We start from the raw sequence: 20,703 nt of genomic DNA, 5'->3' as shown, positions 1-20,703 counted from the left end.
GAGAGGATATGAAGAGGCTCGTTTCTAAAAAGAGAATTTGAGAAAGCAAGAGATGGAGGAGGAGAGAGGGAAAGAGAAACAGTGACTTGAGACTGTCAAAAACAAAAAGAACAGTCATCTCAAGCAAAAACTTCTAATACCGTCAAGATGACAACATGCTCTCCACGTTTCAAGCTCCACGTGTCTCTGTTTTCTTCTCCTCCTCCTTGTGTCTGCCAGGGAGAAAAGGCTTCAACAGGAACTGACCAAGATCAGTGATCGCCCCAGACATCTGGGGAGAGATTGGTCAAAGCGAATGGCTTCCTCCTCCCGCTTGTGGAGTTCTTGCATCATCTTTCCAACCGCTTCATTGAAGGAATAACGCAAATTGGTTGCAGAACCAATTAGGGACGCTTTTTGCAGAGGAGCATTGCCGCTCTGACAGCTGAACATTTGATATATCAACAGATCTGAAGTACTAGTCTAGAGGCTTCAAACTTGGATTCATATCTATATATCACCATTGGAGAATGATTTAATGCAGTGTATTTTTCTGTATTTCTCTTTAGACGTCTTCAAAGCAGGAATTGTTTGGACTATAGAGAAGTTGTTGACCCCTGGAGACACATGACCTTGACGTCCTGGCTGGCTTGAGAACAGAGCTAGCTGTGTCAGGGGGTGAGCTCACCACACGACGGGGAGAGTGGGTAACTGACCGCTCCATCGCCACAGACGAACGGTACCAACACGGGGTGACACGCTTACAAGGCCAGAGGAAAAGGAGGACAAGAGGAGAATCGTTCAGGTACTAATTTTTAGACTGTCCATCTGCTTATCAGTCTCTTTAAAAATATCCACTGCGCTGGCTTACTGTCACGTTTTTATTGTTTATGTACACATTAGGATATTCAGTTATTCTAGCAGGGACTACCGAGGCATTATCAAACATGCACAAAGGAAGTTCAGGATGTCAGTGACGTGAGCAACTAAGTATTATCTTTCTTTATGAAGATAACTGTCTTTATCGAAAATGAATAATACACGAAAGCGCTTTGCAAAGGAAACCGAGCTCTGTCAGGCTGGACTTCATGACCAGATGTTCCACAGAGGGAGTAACTTCTAGCCAGATGTGAGAGGAATGTCCTGGTTAGGACCTTCTCTGAACGCTCGCCGCTAACCGCTGACTTCACATAGACGTCATGAAGATCTATCAGACCTAAGGGACTACAAGAGCTTCTGCCATTTCACCATGCTGTGTGGTTTTCCCCCAACGGGTCTTTTATTACTGCACTTCTTTCCATCTTGAGACTTTCCTTCTGGTCTAATTTTAAAAAGAAGTCAGTCATTGATGGCTAATCACTGAAGAATGACTTGTGCCGAATGTAGAGAAGTATTACTGTACTTTTGAGTGGGTGGAGGGTCTGCTGAAATGCTTGTCTGACTCAACGCTTGGCGCAAGGGTACATGTGATTTGTCTATTTTTTTCTTCTTCACGATTCCTGCAGAAGTTATTGAAATCTTTTGAATATATATATATATATCATCTTTGTATCCAATATAAGTCAAAAGCTGTGAACACCTTGATGTTGGTCAGTGTACACTTGATTGTTAAACAAAAAAAAACTATAGTATTCATAATGTTCACAAGGTTTGTGGCATATTAAGTTGTTAATGCGCTTTTCAGTGTAACATAGAACAGACTTTTCAGACTAAACAAGTTTAAGAGCACTTGAGATTCAATGTCAATAGCATTCGTTACACGTGGCATTTTCATTTCTTTATCTCACATATTACTTGTAAGTGTTTGACAATGAAGTAAGAAATTCTCTCTTTCTCAGCAGAAGGACCTGTATCTGGTTTTGTGCTTTCCGTGGGTTGTAATAATAAGGCTCTATGGGCTAGCAGAGGGATCTGGCCATGCCTGTTGCCGTTCATAAGAGAAGCTGGGAGGATCATGTGACCCCACGCACAGGATTACAGTACAGCTATGATGACCTAGACTTGGTCTGCTGCCATGTGCGGTACCAGCGTGGCAGGTGTGCCTCAATGCCCGAGTGTGGTCATCACCAGCCTTGGACTTTATCCTGCCCTGAACATGGTAATGGAGATGGAATAAAAAGGATGGAGAAGAGAGTACAGAAGTTTCAGGGTGGATCTCAACCTAACTGCGACGTTGCAAAGGGCCGAACATTGATGCCTGGAGATACTGTCAATGAAACACGGCACAAGAGTGACCAAGATAGCAGGCTACCAGCTACCAACGTGGCAGATCAAGATGAATTGCAGTGTTCTGCTTCGGGAAATTTGCAAGCTCACAATGGAGATCCAGATAATAAGGAACTAAACAAGGATAAAGTATCTTCTCTTCATAGCCTGACACATTCTGTGCCTACTACCACAGTATTGGCTCAAACAGAGCGAACGAAAGATTTAGCATCTGAGTTAAAGGACAGTATCTCCTTAAACAATTCTGTCAAAGTTGACTGTTCTGAGTTGTCTTCTACCGAAAGTGGAACTTCTGTAGAAAATACAGAATCATTTGTGAAAGTCACTGCGAGTAGTCAGATGTTACTTGAAGACATGAGTGTCGCAAATGGAATTACAGACATAACTAATAAACCTCCCACCTCTGACTCACAACAGAAATCTGCTGACCCACACATTATTGTGGAAGGACAATGTTGTGAAATGTCTGACCAGACTATTTTAACATCTGGCAAAGTTGAATGCTCATGCACAGATGAAACTATGATCCCAAACGTTTTATCATCATCAACTTCTCAAGTAACTCATCACATTCCAGAAGCTAGCTTAGATGCTGATAAAGCAAGTCTAGTGTGCAACCATCACATAGTGACTCAAAGTCTACAAGACTATGAAAATCAGGGTGATGGCATTTTTAAATGTTCTGATCATGTGGTGTTAAATGTTGGAAGTTTTAAAACACCTGATTGTGAAACTTTTCAACTGGAACCATCTGGAAGAACTGACACAATGGAGACATGGCATGACTGTTCATCAAAACTCCAGACCATCCATGAGGGGTCCTTTTCTGAATCTGGAGATTATGCTTCTGCTCAGATATCGGCAGAGATGCCAGAACATTTAACATGTACAGACTCAAACACCAATAACTGTGTGAATTTGACAAACTCAGAGGATCAAAACTCAAGGCTAAAGGAGACAACTAGAGGAGATCCTCAACCTGAGGGACTCTATGAGGAACTTCAGAGAAATCAAAATACAAATACAGCCAAAGAACCTGAGATTGTACCAAAAGCTGAAAGTTCCCTTGTCAAGCTTCGTACAAAGAAGGTAAGATGTTTTACATTTATTTTGTTGTTGTTGTTGTTGTTGTTTTAGTTAACAAAAATGTACAGGAATGATTTAGTTTGAACCGAAATAGTCAACCTCTTAAAACATGTACATTTTATGGCAGGTTTCAAAAACTTTCCATTCAGTTTTATTTTTTACTCAAGAAAAATAAAAAGAAGAGCAGAGATAAAAAAAAATGTGCCCATGGGATTGTTCCCATTATGTGCCATGCTTATTAAGGTCAGTCAGACAGTATGGGAAATTCTGTGGGAATTTCCACATAAATTGTCTGTAACAAAGCAATTAAGCATGCAAATAAACTAAAATCGGAGAAAAGTAATTCTATTTCATGCATCACAAGATTTCCATTAGTTTCGCACTGTCTTGACTGTTTCTTAGTTATTTATTTTTGGGTATTTTTGCAAGTTTTTATTATAGAGACCATAGAGAGCAGACCAGAAGTTATGGGGTGGAAGACAGCGGGAATGTGATCAAGATTGTTTCAAACCTGCATCTCTCACGTGAGCACCGCAGCTCATACTGTACTGTAGTTTTTTGTTTTGTTTTTAATACCCCATAATCCAAAAAGTATTAAACTTTGGAGGGCAATTTATCCAACCAATTTGTGTTACAAACATGATTGGTAACACAAATGATGTACTGCAGCTTGTTGAAGAGATGTGTACTTTTCTAAGCTACTGTATATCCAGCTTACGATTTTTACCTGAATCTCACCTGGCATACAAAAAAGAGGGGGGAAAAAACGTGTAGACTTACAGTGAAAAAGTAGGAACTCAAGTCATATCTATTCACACAAATGGGAATGGGCACTTTTGACTTCAGTCAGCAAGCAACCAACCACATGTATCCATTCAGAATGGCCTAGCAACCTAGCCAGCAACTATCAACTACTCAGAACACCTTATCAACCACGTTGCATCACCGTGTCAACCACTCAGAACATATTACCATAGTGTTAGATAAGTTTGCACAGAGTAAGCACTTTGTTCAGACAATGTTCAGTTGCACTTCCATTCAAAAGATTGAGGTTAAGATGTTTTAATGTTTTTTTTTTCATCAAGGTTGCATATGTTAGATCTAAAAACAGAAACAACAGTAATATTGTTAAATATAATTAAAATAACTTTAAATAACTGTTTTCTATTTGAAAATATATATAAATGTAAATTATTCCTGAGATGGCTAAGCTGTTTTTTTTAGCAGCCATTACTCAATGTCACTTGATCCTTCAGACATCTTTCTAATATGCTAATTTGGTGCTCAAGAAGCATTTTTTTATTGTCCATGTGGTAGCACATTATTTTACAGTACTGTTCCCCATATACATTCTATGTATAGTAATTGCATTAACTGGGTAATAACTACGTACTAACCTACACTAAACAGAACCACAACCTATATAGTTACCTTATTACCCAGTACTTTCTTAGTTAAGTACAGGTGGACGTAAAATAAAGTGCAACAGTCCATGTTGAGAACGGTTTTACTGCTCAATATTCCTGTGAAAACCCTGATTATTATTTGTTTTTTCTTTGATGAAAGTTCATAAGAACAGTATTTATTTGAATTCAAATTTATTTATTTTTACATTTTGATCAATTTAATGCATCCTTGCTGAACAAAGGTATATCTTTTAATAAAAACCTATTGAACTGTAGTGTACTTTTTTTTCTTTTTTTTTTTCTGTGCACTGCACACATCTCTTCATGAGTAGCCAGTGTGCATGCTGGCTTTTATTTTTAGCTGCTTACAAACCGGTTCCAGCATGTTTCTTCTACAGATGCTTTCTTCCTTCTCCATGTTTGTTCTTGCTTGTATACACAGTTCTGATTAAAAGCATTCATATAGCACCATGCTTTTCAAACACCACATCCTAAATCACTATGCCAGCTCACTGCCACGCCCTATTGAAAGCAATGACATCACTCCGGCTTACATCCTTGGCCATGGGCATCTGTGGAATGTTCCCCGGTCCAAGAAACTGGCGTCACACGAGACCTAAAATGGCACGAATAGAGTACGTGTGAGAAGAATGTGTAGGCTTTGTGTGTCTTCTGATGTGTGACAGGTAGTTTGTGTAATCTGTTTTGGGTGTGTTTGTATGCATATATTTTTACCTTTATGTGTTTACGTAGGTGATTGACAGCAGCCCGCCTTGCCAACCTCGGTCCCTTAGGTAAAGTCTCTCATAGCGTTCTGTGTTTATTCATCCTTGCCCTATTCCACAAGACCCTGGAGGCGTCGTCCAAAACACAGTCATTATTTATACAGCAGGATCCATTAGACAGGAACCAGCCCAAGCAAAACACGCCATGCTGTGTAATTGTCATTTATTTGTGAGGTTGAAATCCAGGGCTGGTGGCTGGAGTTCTTGTGGGGATTTGTGTTTGTTACGGAACGCTGGAATGAATGCGAGCCATTTAAGGGCTTGAACGACTCTTTTCTACTGCTAATGGAGACACAAACCATTATAAGTTGAAGGACAGAGTGAGCAACGGGAGTCTTGAGTGTGGGAGTTTGTGTTTGACATATGAGTACTGAAGGAATCCTGCTTATTCCAATTATCTCTTTCAATGAATTTGCAATAAAATTAGCAAAGGATTGTATTAGCAATGTAGACGGAGAGATAGATGCTAATTTGGCTATTCTCTCAACAACACAGCAATGTTGATTTTGGAGATGAGACCACTTACTGAAGCATTTCCCTTTTTACGCATGATGCTGCTCACACGCAGACACTCCGAATGTGCTGGATTGTGTCAGTCGGGGGATTTATCAGGGAGTTGAAGTATGAATCTGGGCTTCATGGTGGATTTGAGATTCTTGGAACCGTTTAAGTGGCACTAACACAGTGACTGTTTCAAAAATCACTCCCCGTATTGAGCAACAGTCTGAGATCACATTCTCTCTCCCTTTGTGTTTGTACGCTTGTGACTGTGTGCATGAATTTGTGCATGAGGTATGGGGTGTGAATCTTTGGGTAGATAGATAATCGATTTGAGTCACGATTCATAGGTTTTCGTTTCGATTCAGGAACTATTTTTGCAAATATAGAACGATTTGATATGATTTACAATGAGATTCGATTCGATTAATCACTCAATTCTGTTTTTGTTTTTTTTAATACAGAATATTGTTGTGTGTTTTTTTCAAGTTCTTATGTGAAAATAAAGAACAAACTTTGCAATATACTAAGACCTCTTTTTTTCTAAGGCACGTTTATAAAAGCTACCTAAATGTTCTAAGTCATTCTACCACTTGTGGTATGTTCACAGCATATCTGAAATATATACAGTGATGTGATTGTGCGAGTGGAAAAAAAACAGGGCCTTTTTTTAAGATCCAGAGTGAAGCACTTTTTGTTTTTTAAACACCTGAATCTGCATTAACTACCAGGAACTGTGAAGAGTGACACATGGACATTAACAGCATTTATTTATAGTAATACATAACAGGACGTCTTAACATCTTTGGGGAAAATGTAAGGGCAATAAGTGCTATTCTGTAGTTCTATAAATAAAACAACCGTGCTTCCAAGACTGCTCAATCTCATTTAGTCCACTCTCATCCACTCAAACTTCTACAATAGGAATTGGCAACATAAAAATGTTTTTGTTTTTTGGGAAACTGCACATCATATTCTGGCTATAGGCTTAGATAAAATTATGAATTATATGAATTCTTTTTACACATTAGAAAATTAAGATTACACATAATCTTATCAGCCTGATGAATAAATTATATTACCTGGAATGAACAGTATCACAGACCAAAACAAAAACAAACATTCCAGCCTGGAAACGCACATTTCAAAGTAAAACAACTGGCTGTAGAAGTGTTTTTCAGAGAAACGAGTATGTGAACTTGGCATGTTTCCTCAATATATGCAAACATAGTATGGTATTTTTATGCTTTAAGGCTGGTTCACACAATTAGGCCGATTTTAGCCCCGATTCACCCCTTCCGACAATCTTAAGGATGCTCCGATTATCCTAAAATAATCTGATCAGATCTTCCTGCCGTGTGTGGTGTGTTAAGACTGCTCTCGTCTGCTCGGAAGGACGTCGGGACCGCTCCGATCTCAAATCGGGGATATCCAACATGTTGGATTTTTTTGGCCCGATTTCTCTTCGTGTATGGTCTCCCCCGGGGACAAACGAGCACGCAGCCTGTGGACTGTGGCGTGTAGCCAATCAGAAAGCGAGGTGACGAGGTGGCGAGGAAGCACCGGGAAACAAAATCAAAACAGCCGGCGGCAAGGCACACCAGAAAGTCCGGTGGACGTCGGAGATGGAGGATAACTTTTTTTTTTTTCGGTTAAAAACAAACTACAAACTATCGCCACTGCATCCTCTTCGTCCGCCATGATTGTTTACTCTGAAGTCACGTTTGATCTCGAGGGATTTTGCGAGATTTCCCGTCTGACCTGGGAATGCTCGGGAGTCAAATCGGTTCGTGTGTGATGTGTTGATTTTGCCGTGTGGTTGCGCACCACACACTGTACGACCAAAACTGTACGACCCGTGATTTTTTATCGCCGTGTGTGGGGTCTCACAGGTTTGGAAAATCGGCCGACAATTTTAAAATCGTCCCGTGTGAACCAGACTTTAGTAGAGTGAAAAAGCTACATACAGCACCTTTAAGTATTGTAGTTTGTTTAACTAATATTATCACTTTATATTATATTATACAAATAATAAATCATTTGAAACAAATTTCCATGTCTTCACCAAAACATCCAAAACTTGTTCTGTTAGAGTTCTTAGATATCATGGATATGTGTATGTGCGTGCATGTGTACATTTCTAATAAAGTTTATAATAAAAAAGCAGTACCTTGCCCCATCATAAGGTGTTTATAGATCACGTTTCACTCACCCTTAGAGACAAAGGGATAATAAAATCGTGAAAAGGTACAGTAATTATGATGATGCAGATATTAATGATGAAGATCAATCTCAAAATTAGCTCCCTGATGAATACTGCTGATTTGGCCTTGAGATGCACAAAGTCTCTAGAGCAGCCGTGTTGATCATACAGTATTTCACTTTGGTCTCGCTATATTTAATGAGCAGTCAAGCTTTTAACCAGCAAAACTGATGAATCAGTTGACCAGCATGGTCCTCATTTAGTGATGTGTATTGATCAAGAAAGGGAAAGCTGGAAGAAGAGTTCACAATTTCATTATTTACTCACCCTCATGTGTGCACTAATTTTCTTCTGTGGAACACAAAAGAAGATATACTAGTGTCGCTATATTTGGGGCCGTCAGTGGGTTCCAATGTTGTTTGGGACCCCAAAAAACATTAACAGAGTTGATACAGGTTTGAAAACATGTGGGTAAGTAAATTATGACAGAAAAAAGCTTTTTTGAGTGAAATATCCTCTTAAGAAAGTGAAGAAACCAATGTTGCAGCATCCAAAACCCAACATCCTCTACCGTTCAAAAGTCTGGGGTCTAATATTTATTTGATTAAAAATACAATAAAAAAACAGTAATAATGTAAAATATATTATTAAAATAAATATATTTTAAATTGCAATTTATTCCGGTGATGGCAGCTGAATTTTCAGCAGCAAGTCTTCAGTGTCACACGATCAGAAATCAATCAAATATGCTGATTGGTGCTCTAGTTACATTTCTTCTTATTTATTATTACATATATGTGACCCTGGATCACAAAACCAGTCACAAGTCGCACGCGTTTATTTGTGGCAATAGCCAACAATACATTGTATGGGTCAAAATTATCGATTTTTCTTTTATGCCAAAAATCATTAGGATATTAAGTAAAGATCACGTTCCATGAAAATATTTAGTAAATTTCCTACCATAAATATATAAAACATTTACTTTTGTGAGTGAATGCAGCTCAATTGCGAACATAAATGGACAACTTTAAAGGTGATTCAATGTTTCGATCCTTTTGCACCCTCAGATTCCAGATTTCCAAGTCATATCTCGGCCAAATACTGTCCTATCCTAACAATGTAGTACATCAGTGGGAAGCTATCAGCTTTCAAAAAAATAAAAAAAACCTTAATGTTAATGTAATCCACATTCCACACCTTAATTAACTTAATGTTTTGGTTAATTTTTTTGTAACAATGTAAAAGCCTTTATTGTCTCATTGGATCAATTTAATGAATCTTTGCCGAATAGTATTAAGTATTAATTTCTTTAAAAATATATATATATAATAATAATAATTTGAACAGTACTGGTGGTCAGCTATGTTAAAGGTGACATATTATGCCCCTTTTCACAAGATGAAATTCTATGGTGTCCCCAGAATGTGTCTTACCCGAAATTTCAGCTCACGATACCCCCCCAGATCAATTTTTATAGTTTGTCAAATGTGCCCCTTTTTGGGTGTGAGCAAACTGTGCCGTTTTTGTGCATGTCCCTTTAAATGCAAATGAGCTGCTGCTCCCCGCCTCCGTTCAGAAGAGAGCCGATCCACGAGCTTCGGATACTCCGGCAATAACAAAACACATGGATTTCATTCATCCAAAATCTCAGAAAGAACCCGTAGCAGAGTGCAGCCTTATGGAGAGACTCTGGAAGAGGTTGCAACATTTAGACGCCCTTGGACGTTTATGGTTAGTGGAAACATTTAAGTTGTTGTGGAGTTACATTGATTAATTTCATCGACTTGCATGTACTGTCATGTTTAACTTTTACACAAGTGTACACAGTTTCCTGAGGTCTTTATAAGACAGAGGTCGAACTTTCGTCATTGAGTTTGAACTGGTTACACTTGTCACTTGCGAAAACCAAATGGCTGCGTCTTGGGTGGAAACGTGCAGATTAAGGGTGGGAATAATATTTAAATAAGATCCCCTTCCTACGTCAGAAGGGGAGCGAAATCTGATCGGCATATTTTTTGACATGCTTGGAGAGAAAGGCTTCACTTTTCACGTTTTCTGGGTTGGTAGATGCACCAGGGACCCGATTATAGCACTTAAAAGTCAGATTTTCATGATATGTCCCCTTTAAAGTGCTGCTTAAGGAATGTAGGCTATGTCTTGTTTATATGCTCTGAGGTACTGTAGTGTCAACCGATTTGTCCTGCAAAGTGAGGAACAATAAATAACCATGTCAAATGAACTAAAAATGTCCAGTAGGAGAATGAAATGGGCATTTGTTCTCACAATAACACTCATGCTGAGTTTTTCTAGTCCCCAACAGGGTTTTTAAGGAATCTTTTTTTTCCAAGAGCTGACTGTGCAGTATTCTTTAAATGAGAAAATAGATTTAAGAGCTTATTAAACACCCCCTGTAGTTCACATACCATTTTGATCAGCCCAATCAGGCTTAAAATGGATATTTATACTATCATTTCTTTGCGTTCTTAGAGCAAAAGATTTGTACGTGTCAGTTTCACATTCATTTATCATTCACAAACAAGCAGTGTTCTGCATGTACAACCAGCTGAATTGCAGCATGTTTGGCTCCTTTGAACTGCGTTTTAAACTCTGTGAAAGAGGTCAAACTACCCGCTAAAGGCCTCTATGTACATAGAGCATCTGATGCCCCTTGGCCCCCACTCTAGTTCATGTGCCTTTTATTTTCAATTGCTGCAACTCCCAATAAATGATTCAAGTGGGAACTCTAAACCAGGCCAGGGGTTCAGAACTCTCTTCTGTTAAGAAAAGCTTTATGTTAGGGCCAACCACCAAAACAAGATTAGAAATGTGTGCCAGCAAGTTTCAAAAGAGGACATGTGGCTTAGGAGCAACAAGTCCAAACTTACTGTAAAGTGCAATTTAGTTGTCAGAATGTAGTGCTCCCTATATGATCTGGGCAGTATCTTGTGATGCTCTTCACCTGTACACTGTCAAGTATACAGGCAGGAGCCATCTTTGGAAAACAGTCTCGACCAGTCGAGCCAAGAACGCCGTGCTACGTGATCTGAACTGTGACTTAAACCTATCGACCAGCTCACTTAGCACGGCGTTTGTGGCTCGACTGGTAAAGACTGTGTACTGTCTTTATAAAGTATCTTCTTATTAAACTGTCTGTACACTTACCGGTACAAAGTTCTCAATGCTTCGGTTTGCATGTAGGGACCCTTATTATGCTACCGTGTTAGTGTGAGGCTATTTTGAGCCTTGTTAGTGGTATTAACTAGCGATTTCTTTTTACTTATATTCAATGCCCCATATACTAGCGTTATAAGCTAATCGGTTTTTAGAGATAAAACTTTACATTCGATTATCATGAAAACACATCCCAGAGAACGATCGACTCGGTAACCATGTGTTAATTACCCCTAGGTTCATTTTTCGCCGGAATTGTCCATGTGTTGATGGATTAACTCATCTCACCGCGTATTGTGTTTAGTCTTAGTGGATTGAGAGTGTGTGTGGGTGACTGTGTGTGTTGGGGAGTTTAATAGAATTGTCATTAAGAAGCTTAAAAAAAAAAACACCATGGTTACCATAGGTTTTGCACTTGGTATCATCTTAAAACTATGTAAAGACGTAGCCTATATGCCATATTTATCGTATGTACCGTACCGTTCAAACACTTGGATTCAGTAAGATATTTTTTTAAGTAATTAATACTTTTATTTAGCGATGATTCTGTAAATTGATCAGAAGTGACTGTTTATATTGTTAAAAAAATTTAAATAAATAAAGGTTCTTTTGAAATATCTATAAATTAAAGAATCCTGCAATTAAGCAGCACAATTGTTTTCAACGTTCATAATCATAATAATAAAACATGTTTCTTGAGCAGCAAATCAGCACATTAGAATGATTTAGGGATCATGTGACACTGAAGAAGACTGAAAGTAAAATTACCATCTCAGGAATAAACAATTTTGTTTTAAATATATTAAAATAGAAAACTTATATTGAGATTGTAAAAATATGTCACAATGTTACTGCTTTTACTGTTTTTGTTTAAATAAACGCAGCCTTTGTGAGCATAAGAGACTTCTTTCACAAAAAAAAATATTAAAAACCTCAGACTTTTGAATGGACTATAGTGTGCATGGTAATCATTCAGTATGATTGATGTTTTTTTTTATTGTAAAATCGTCCAGAATATCATAGTGTTACCATGGTACATGTCCAAACAATGCTGATTGAAATTATACACATCAGTTTAGATCAAAGTTATTCTTATTTAGCAAAATACTAAAACTAAGAATGGATAACCTCACATCACATGACAACATGCTAAAGAAGAGCGACCCTTTATTTTTCTTTGGTAGCTACTGTGTCCGGAGCGCTGAAGTAAGGTAAATGATTCCACTGTGTGTCCTTTATTGACCTTATTCAATAATATGCAGCACAATAATTGGGAAGGAAATTCCGAAGCTGTCGCTCTGTGCCTTTCCATAATACACCCAGTCTCTGTCCCACTTAAACATTGACATCTGCTCCAGTCACATGATGCAGTAATGTCATGTTCAAGACTGAGGCCAAATATCTAGCAAAATACTTCAGATACTGAAGTAAATGAGTTTACCAAAGGAATGTTGTAGCTTATGCCATTTCCTGAAAATCTGTGATGAGGTTATTGCAAACACATTATACATTTGTTGTCTTCAGTATGTTAGGCCTATTGTTTCAGTATTATTATGAACAGGGGTTTTTAACAAACACTTTTTAAAAAATGTTTTCAAATATATATCTGTGTATCAGTGTGTTTTTGCAGTGACATTTTTGTGGTGGTTGATCATAGGTGAGTTTGTAATACTGTGAGCTAATTTTAGGCAAGTAATCATGTATTTTTGAAAGTACATGAGTCATACTAAATGAGCCGTCATGTACTGCTGTATGTGGCAACGTGTGGAAGTAAATATTGTGCTGACGTTTTCAATAATTTGTCGTACTAAAACAAGGTACTTGCCAAGTATTCTCCCGACCGAGGTTCTGTATATTTACATTACGATAATTACATTAATTTAGCTTAGTGTTATTCAGCTCTGCTTCTGAGACCCACAGCCACTGTATCACTGTAGTGATACCATTTAAAAGGTTGGTGTTATTTAACTACATGAATAGTAAGCAGCACATCCGTTTTCAGCATTGATTATGATAATAAATATTTCTTGAGCACCAAATCAGCATTATAAATGATCATGTGACACTAAAGACTGGAGTAATAGCTGCAGAAAATTCAGCTTTGCCATCAGAGGAATAATTGTTATTAAAAAAATTCTTAACATAGAAAACAGTCGTTTAAATTAGCATAATATTCACAACGTTAAATGTATCAAATAAGTACAGACTTTCAAAAACTTTAAAAGGTGGAACATGTCAACTTTTCATATCTTGACTGAAGGATTTAATTGTAGGATTAAACAAACCAGCAAAATGCAGTTCCCCTGATGCATAGTGCAAAACCATTTCATTACAATAAGAGTTGAGGCCTGAAATTGTACCATAGCATCTTTACAGGAGTTTTATCATGTGTCCAGTTTTATTCCCTTCTCTCTCTTCTCTAAGCCTGTCTTTCTAGTGAAGGATTGTGCAGGATAGTTGGCTGACAGCTTCCATTTTATATAAGTGGCTAACCGGCGATGTGTCACTCTGCAGGACACACTCATTTCAGACGCTGAGGTCTTAAGGAAAGATCTGTGGGGTCACTAAGGACTTTAGTTGGTCATATAAGCACATTCCCCAGAGGTCTCTGGGAAAGAGGAAGAGAGCAGGAGGATTCTGGGAGATCTCACAGTGTGGGGATTCTGTCAAATCAAAACAGGAAGAACCCTGTAGGAATGTGACCCAGTAGAAGACACTAAAAGAGAGTGAAACTGTAAAAGTTTTCATATCCGTTAAAGATGCAGATCTTACTTCTAAAAATAATGGTTTTCTGGTATATGCAACCATTTAAGTCTCTGTAAGACAGATGCCACTTATATCAGAGATAGAACAATGCATCACATGAGAGTGAGAACAGAGGGCTATGTGTGTGTGTGCTGTGTTTATGAGCGTTTCAGAACAAGTGTGTGTCATGGAAAAGCTTAGGCATACGCAACTAGCCTTTCACCACACACACACTCGCACAATTCTGGCTCACCTCTGCAAATCCAACAGCAAAGCACTGACTCTGACAGGATAATTCTGTGCTAAATGGAAAATAAATGGGGAGGCAGTCACAAGACATTATAATAATAGAGAGAGAACACACACAAACTCGCGCATAAATCTTTTGATTTCTTTCTGGCCCTCTAAGGCCATCTTAGCTTTGTTTCACAGCGTATGCAGAAAAAGTATAGCAAATATTTACAGTTTTCACACTGCCCGTATAAATTATAAATGATGCCTGAATACTTGATTCCAATAAAATAGCCATGTCAGTTTAATCACCATTATATATTAATATGCTGCTTTCAATGAAGCACACACAGAGACACATACGTCACACGCACATACAGTATATCGCACTGTGCGCCACACACACATTCAGGAGCAAAGAGACTGCCCTTCATTACTGTCATCACTGCCCTTTGCCTTTATTAATACAGTAAATTAGCTTTGAATCACTACATTATATTACTCACCAAGGAGGTAATGTTGCTGTTTTTAAGTAATTCAACACTCAGCTTCATTGCTAGTAGAGAGACGCTGCACAGGCGCAGGTAATTCACACTCTCTCTCTCTCACACACACACACACACACACACGGTATCTATTTCAACTCTATTCGTCAAAGAAAATATATTTAAAAGTCAGTTTTTACAAAATGAGCAGCACAAATGTTTTCAACTTTGATAATAAAAAATGTCTCTTGAGCACCAATCCAGCATTTATTTTTATTGTACTGTCCACAGACTCAAGTGTTCAATGACAAATGCTCAATGATTTAATCATTTAGCAGGCGCTTTTATTCAAAGCGACATAGAATGCAAATGTTCCCCTCATTTGTAATTGTATCGCAGTCTCATCAAGAGACTCTATGGGCCCTATTTTAACGATCTGAAACGCAAGTGTCAAAGTGCAAAGCGCAAGTAACTTTGTGGGCGGATCCCGGCGCTGTTGCTATTTTCCCAGCGGGATAAATGACTCTTGCGCCCGACGCAAATGTAAAAGGGGTTGGTCTGAAGTAGCTTCATTATTCATAGGTGTGGTTTGGGCGTAACGTGAAATAAACCAATCAGAGCGCCATCTCACATTCCCTTTAAGAGCAGACGCGCTTGTTCCACGGCGGATTGCTATTATAACGGCGGGTTTGCCGGCGCACGCCAGGAGCAGTTCACAGCCGAGGAAACCGACGTTCTCGTCAGGGCCGTAAAACACAGAGAAGTGACATTGGGGATGATGGGAGAAACCCACCCAAATTAGGTTCGGTTAAACAGGCGTATAATTTGGGTAAATGTGTAGCCTAATCTAGATTTTTTTTTTTTTTTATCTAGATAGATCTTTTTCACATCTTCACGGACACAACAATGATTTCCCTCGTGTGTTAATATTTTTCCTTGTAATAATGTATGATTTGCAAAAATGAAAACTGCTGCATCTGTTTATATTAGAGAATCAAAGTGGATGCGCGTTAACATTATGGCCAAGCACGCGCCCTTAAAATACCATATCACTAACGCGCAACGCGCCACTGTCTTTAGACTGTTTTTTTCCTGATCAATGGCGCAATTGCTTTCTAAAACTGGAAAATAGCACCATGGAAGTTTTGCGCCGGAACACGCCTCCTCTTTGCGCTGAACCTCCCCCGCGAGCGCAAGTTCATTCCCTAATTTACCGACGTGCGTCTGTGGAGGGAAAAGTCCGCTGTGCGCGGGTGCAAAATAGGAATGATACATGCGTCGGTGTTCAAAGTCAATTGCGCTGGGTGCAAGATAGGGCCCTATGGCTCTTTGACTCTATGCAAACAAATTGAACCAAACATTTGGATCTTTAGCTTACCATGCAAAGCATCTTTATCGCCAGAATGCTATGTAAAATGAAGAACAAAATATGAGAGAGGTGGTGGTCGAGGCCAAATGATTATATATATATATATATATATATAGAGAGAGAGAGAGAGAGAGAGAGAGAGAGAGAGAGAGAGAGAGAGAGAGAGAGAGAGAGAGAGAGAGAGAGAGAGAGAGAGAGAGAGAGAGAGAGAGAGAGAGAGTAATAAGATGCATATAACAGACAACAGCTGTCAAAGGACTGGACTGGCTGAAATCCAAATACTGGGAATAAACTCAATGACCTGTACCATTCACCAACTTCAATCATGTTCTCTATTATCAGATGTGTATTAATTAATCAATCAAGGATGAAGTAAATAGCACATTTCTGCACTTTCTCTTGGACCTGAAAACAAACTTTTGCATGAGCACCTTTAATTACACATTTGTTTTACTTAATTTTACTGCTATCTATCATTGATCTATCATTGAGGTTAAGTGACTTTATTTGAGGAGGGTGTTTCAGCGTAACATTCGAATAAAAATACATTTTCAGTTTCACACTTTATATTGAAGCTTATTATAACACAAGCAGATGCAATGTCGAAATGTCAAGGAAAGGTCACTGTAGTGAGAGGTGTGCTGTATGAATGTAGAATGTGTTGTGTGTATGTGTGAGAGCATGTGTGTGTACATGCTTTGCTGTCCTTGTAGCTATAAAAGGTCTCAGAATGTCCTAGAACATTTGAAAAACCTGACAAAAAAAAAAAAAAAGAACTTGAGGACCCAAACTGGTTTATAATGGCATAAAATGTCCCCGTCCCCAAGTCTGCTTTCTCCATTAAGGGGTATATTTGCCACCTGGATTAGACTTTCAAAGGCATTTTTTAAATATATAAATGATATTGAATATAAAATGTGTTAATTTGAATATTTTAAAAATATTCTTTATAATGTTAATGTAGCTACTAGCTAGGCTTATAATTCAATATTAAGAGCTATATCAGAACATATTTACCTCCATTTTTAGGTGCTTGTCACTTTATTTGGAATTTTTGCCCCAAGCCACCCTTAATTTCTGACCCTATACACAAGCTTGGGTTTGTGCATCAGTGTATGTGTGTTTCTAAGGATGTCCACAGCTGTAGTGTCTTACTAAAAACACACCACCTGAGGTCAGTGTAACACCTGATATCACATTTGAGACATGAAGAAAGCAAGACCGAGAGAGGAATCTTTCTGTAGTTCAATCATTATAAACTTGCATGCATGTGATGTCAATGTGTACTTTCCGGTGTTACCCTGACCTGTGTGTTTACACGGTAACCTTTTAAAAATGACTCTGCCATTTTACTTATTTTTTTCTGATAAAGAAGTTACTTTTTAATTATCAAATTCGTCCTTTTCTATTTAAATTGCTTAGGAAAAATAAAAATACAAGCAAATAAAATGTAAGCTATTAGTCAAAGTAGAGCTATGAATATGCTGTGGATAGCATATATTATATAGCTCAGAAAATCTGGTCTTGGAAGTACTAGATAAATCATGTTTGAGTTTAGATTGAGATCTCTGACTTTTGATTGCAGACTTTGGTATCCTGGTAAACATGAGCAGTTTGTGACATTGTTGAGAATAGTTCGGAAATAGAAGAGGAGATGTGTACACCAGCTGGGGAGGTTAAAATCTGAGAAGCAGGAGACTTATGCTGGGCGTACACCAAAGGATTTTCACAGTCCCTGACTAAAGACCGGCAGTCTTTAGGAATCTTACTGGAGTCTCGGCGCGCTCCCGTCGTCTCGATCGTTAAATGTGAGGGGATAATCTGCAGTCGGCGACCCGATTTATGCCAGTCTTTCTCTAGTCTTTCATATCAAACATGTTTGATATTATCGCAAGTCCTAGCGTAGTCATAGTGACGGAAACAGGAAGCCATCAGTCACAAAGAAACATGTCGACGGACGTGGAAACACAACGAGCGCCAAGTAGGCGAAAATGGACCGTGGATAAAGAGGAGCGTCTTGTTGAGCACGCAAATGCGTCTCTATAGCACGCAGTGTGTTTATCGTGCAATTTATACGCAAAAATGAGATTTTACGTGGATATGATATGCAGTTTTGCGCGTGCATATGATACGCACTTTATTGCGTGATATACACACGCACCCCACAGCACTAATCCTACCCAAGCGTATAATACATACACACACACCCCACCCTAAACCTACCCATGTGCTATCCATGCGTATACTATGCACGTAAAAACTCATTTTCGCGTATATATTACACGATAAACACACTGCGTGCTGTATAGACGCATTTGGTGTGATCGGGTTGGGGCAGAGCAGCCGTGTCTTTTTGATGTAAACTGCCATTTATACCACGACAGAGTGGAAAAAGAAAAGAAGTGGACCGATATTGCCGAAGCCATCGACATGCCTGCATTTAAAATTATACCCTTTCAAGACATTTAGTTCAAACTATTGTTCTCATCATATAATGATATAGATTCATATAACCCCCATATACAGTCATGTGAAAAAGTTAGGTCATCCCATTAAATAGTCAACTCTTTATTAAGAGATGTTCACATAATGTCTAATTTGATTTTTTTTTTCTGGAAAAGAAAGTGATTTATTGTAATTAAACAATATAAATTAACATATTTTTACTCATAAAACTAAAAATATGCATAAAAAGGCCTATTTTAATGGAGGAAAAAAATTGTTGTAGTCTTGTAAATAGTGTCACTACAAGATTCAGTGTTTGTAAAATCTTTAGTCTGAGACTGTGAGTCTGTGAAACCAAGTCTTTAGATGTGAGCTGATAATCTTATAAAGTCTTTTCTAAATCTTTTCAAAGTCTTTAGGTGTACAGAAGGCATTAAGCAAACTTGTGTCAAAGAGAAACCATTTGTATTTTAAAGAGATCTAATCTGTGACTGTGATTAGCGCATTCACACTGTACACTTTAATTGCCTTACATTTTAAGTTCAAAATGTAAAACTTCAGGTGTGACGGTATTCTGAGTTTGTTTGAGTGGGTTTTGTATCATGTTTTAGTTCTGTGCCCTATAGGTTTCAGGTAGTTTATTTTGTTTCAATCAGTTACCAGTAGGTCCTCATTGTTTGATTGTGGTTTACACCTTGTATTCATTTCGATGTTTGGTTCAGTGTGTCACTTGACATTTTTAGATCTCGTCATGGTTTTGCTGGTTCTTTTGCATGCCCTTTGGTTTGAGTTATATGTAATAAAAACGAGTCATAACAAGGTGTTTTTTTTTTTTTTTTTTTCATTTTCCTTAAAGGTGCTCTAAGCGATGTCACACATTTTTTAGGCCAAACATTTTTTTGTCACATACAGCAAATATCTCTGTAGACACCCCAGGCTCCACAAACAGCAGCAAAAACAAACTGGACTAACCCGCACCACGAAACATAACAAACTGTTCCAGCCAATAACCGACAAGAATGATGTGGGGTGGGGTTTGGGGGGTTATTGCACGGATGAGGAGGAGGGAGGGTCTAGCTAGCCTCCGTTTTGTTTGACAATAGTTCGAACGTCACCCAGGATCGCTTAGAGAACCTTTAAATTAAAACTTCAGAATTGTCAAATTTATTTAACAAGAAAACTATTTATTTATGTTTGATTATTATTATTTTTTTTGAGTGACTGATTGATTAGTTCGTTCATTTTATTTTAGTGTCAGGATTATTACCGTTAACTAAAAACAAAAAATGTCATTACTTCAAATAAAAATTAAATATAAAGAATTAAACTAATTTTATTTCAGCTAGTTACCAATTAATACAACATATCTCATTTTCTTTTTGTTTGAAGTTGGAATACAGTTCTAAAATAACTAAAATGAAATACAGAAACTAAAATATAACTTTAATATATATATATATATATATATATATATATATATATATATATATATATATATTTAAAAACAAAACTAAATTAAAAAGTGCAAACAGAAAATATAAAGACTAAATCTAATTCAAAATATTAACAAAAACTATAATAGGCTAGCATATAAATTAGGCTACACTAAAATAACGCTGGTTAATATAAACTTGTATAGGCTATATATATATAATTATTATTAGCCTATTATTTAGTTCAGTAAGTTAGCTATTCTGTGATATAAAGGCCACGTTCACACACAGCAGAAGAATATGATTAACCGTATTGAGTCCTTAATGTGGTTACATTTAACTTACACACGATTATTTACGTGCGTGACAACCGCATTTTATAACCGAACTCACACTCTCACACGCTGGACTAGTTGTCTGTCACTTCATACAGTTCTAGAGACAGCTCATCTGCAAAGGGTTTTTGTGTGTGGTTTTGCTTTTGGTGACTTACAGTGACTGAGATATTATCCCTGCATCATCTGATTCTGGAGGTTCTTGGTTCTCCACCGGAGCGGCTCCCATCAGTTGTGTCAGACTCATCCCTCATCATCCCTTATTAGACATTATATCTAATATATAATATCCTACAGTATATC

The 20,703-nt window shown here is 37.9% G+C and overlaps 1 protein-coding gene and 1 long non-coding RNA gene across 3 annotated transcripts in view; one reads left to right on the top strand and one right to left on the bottom strand.

Moving 5' to 3' along the window:
- dlc1 (DLC1 Rho GTPase activating protein) overlaps window positions 1-20,703 on the top strand; it is a 108,178-nt gene that overhangs the window by 7 nt on the left and 87,468 nt on the right. The window contains exons 1-3 of one of the 2 annotated variants that reach the window (XM_079617019.1): window positions 1-454; window positions 549-784; window positions 1,818-3,294. The exon at window positions 1-454 is cut by the window's left edge and continues 7 nt beyond it. In XM_079617019.1, the coding sequence (XP_079473145.1) occupies window positions 1,897-3,294 (1,398 nt within the window). In that variant the 5' untranslated portion in view covers window positions 1-454; window positions 549-784; window positions 1,818-1,896. The remainder of the gene's footprint in view (window positions 455-548; window positions 785-1,817; window positions 3,295-20,703) is intronic. The other variant, XM_079617020.1, reaches the window with a different exon arrangement.
- Window positions 5,069-20,666, bottom strand: LOC307000977. The gene is made up of 3 exons (XR_013798143.1): window positions 20,559-20,666; window positions 5,433-5,547; window positions 5,069-5,313 (listed from the first exon to the last, which is right to left on the bottom strand). It is a non-coding gene; the product is annotated as an uncharacterized lncRNA (long non-coding RNA).

This window comes from Phoxinus phoxinus, assembly GCF_949152265.1.
Source record: "Phoxinus phoxinus genome assembly, chromosome: 6".
Lineage (NCBI taxonomy): Eukaryota > Metazoa > Chordata > Actinopteri > Cypriniformes > Leuciscidae > Phoxinus > Phoxinus phoxinus.
The sequence above is the reverse complement of the archived record's forward strand: the minus strand, read 5'-3'. Positions and strand labels throughout refer to the sequence as shown.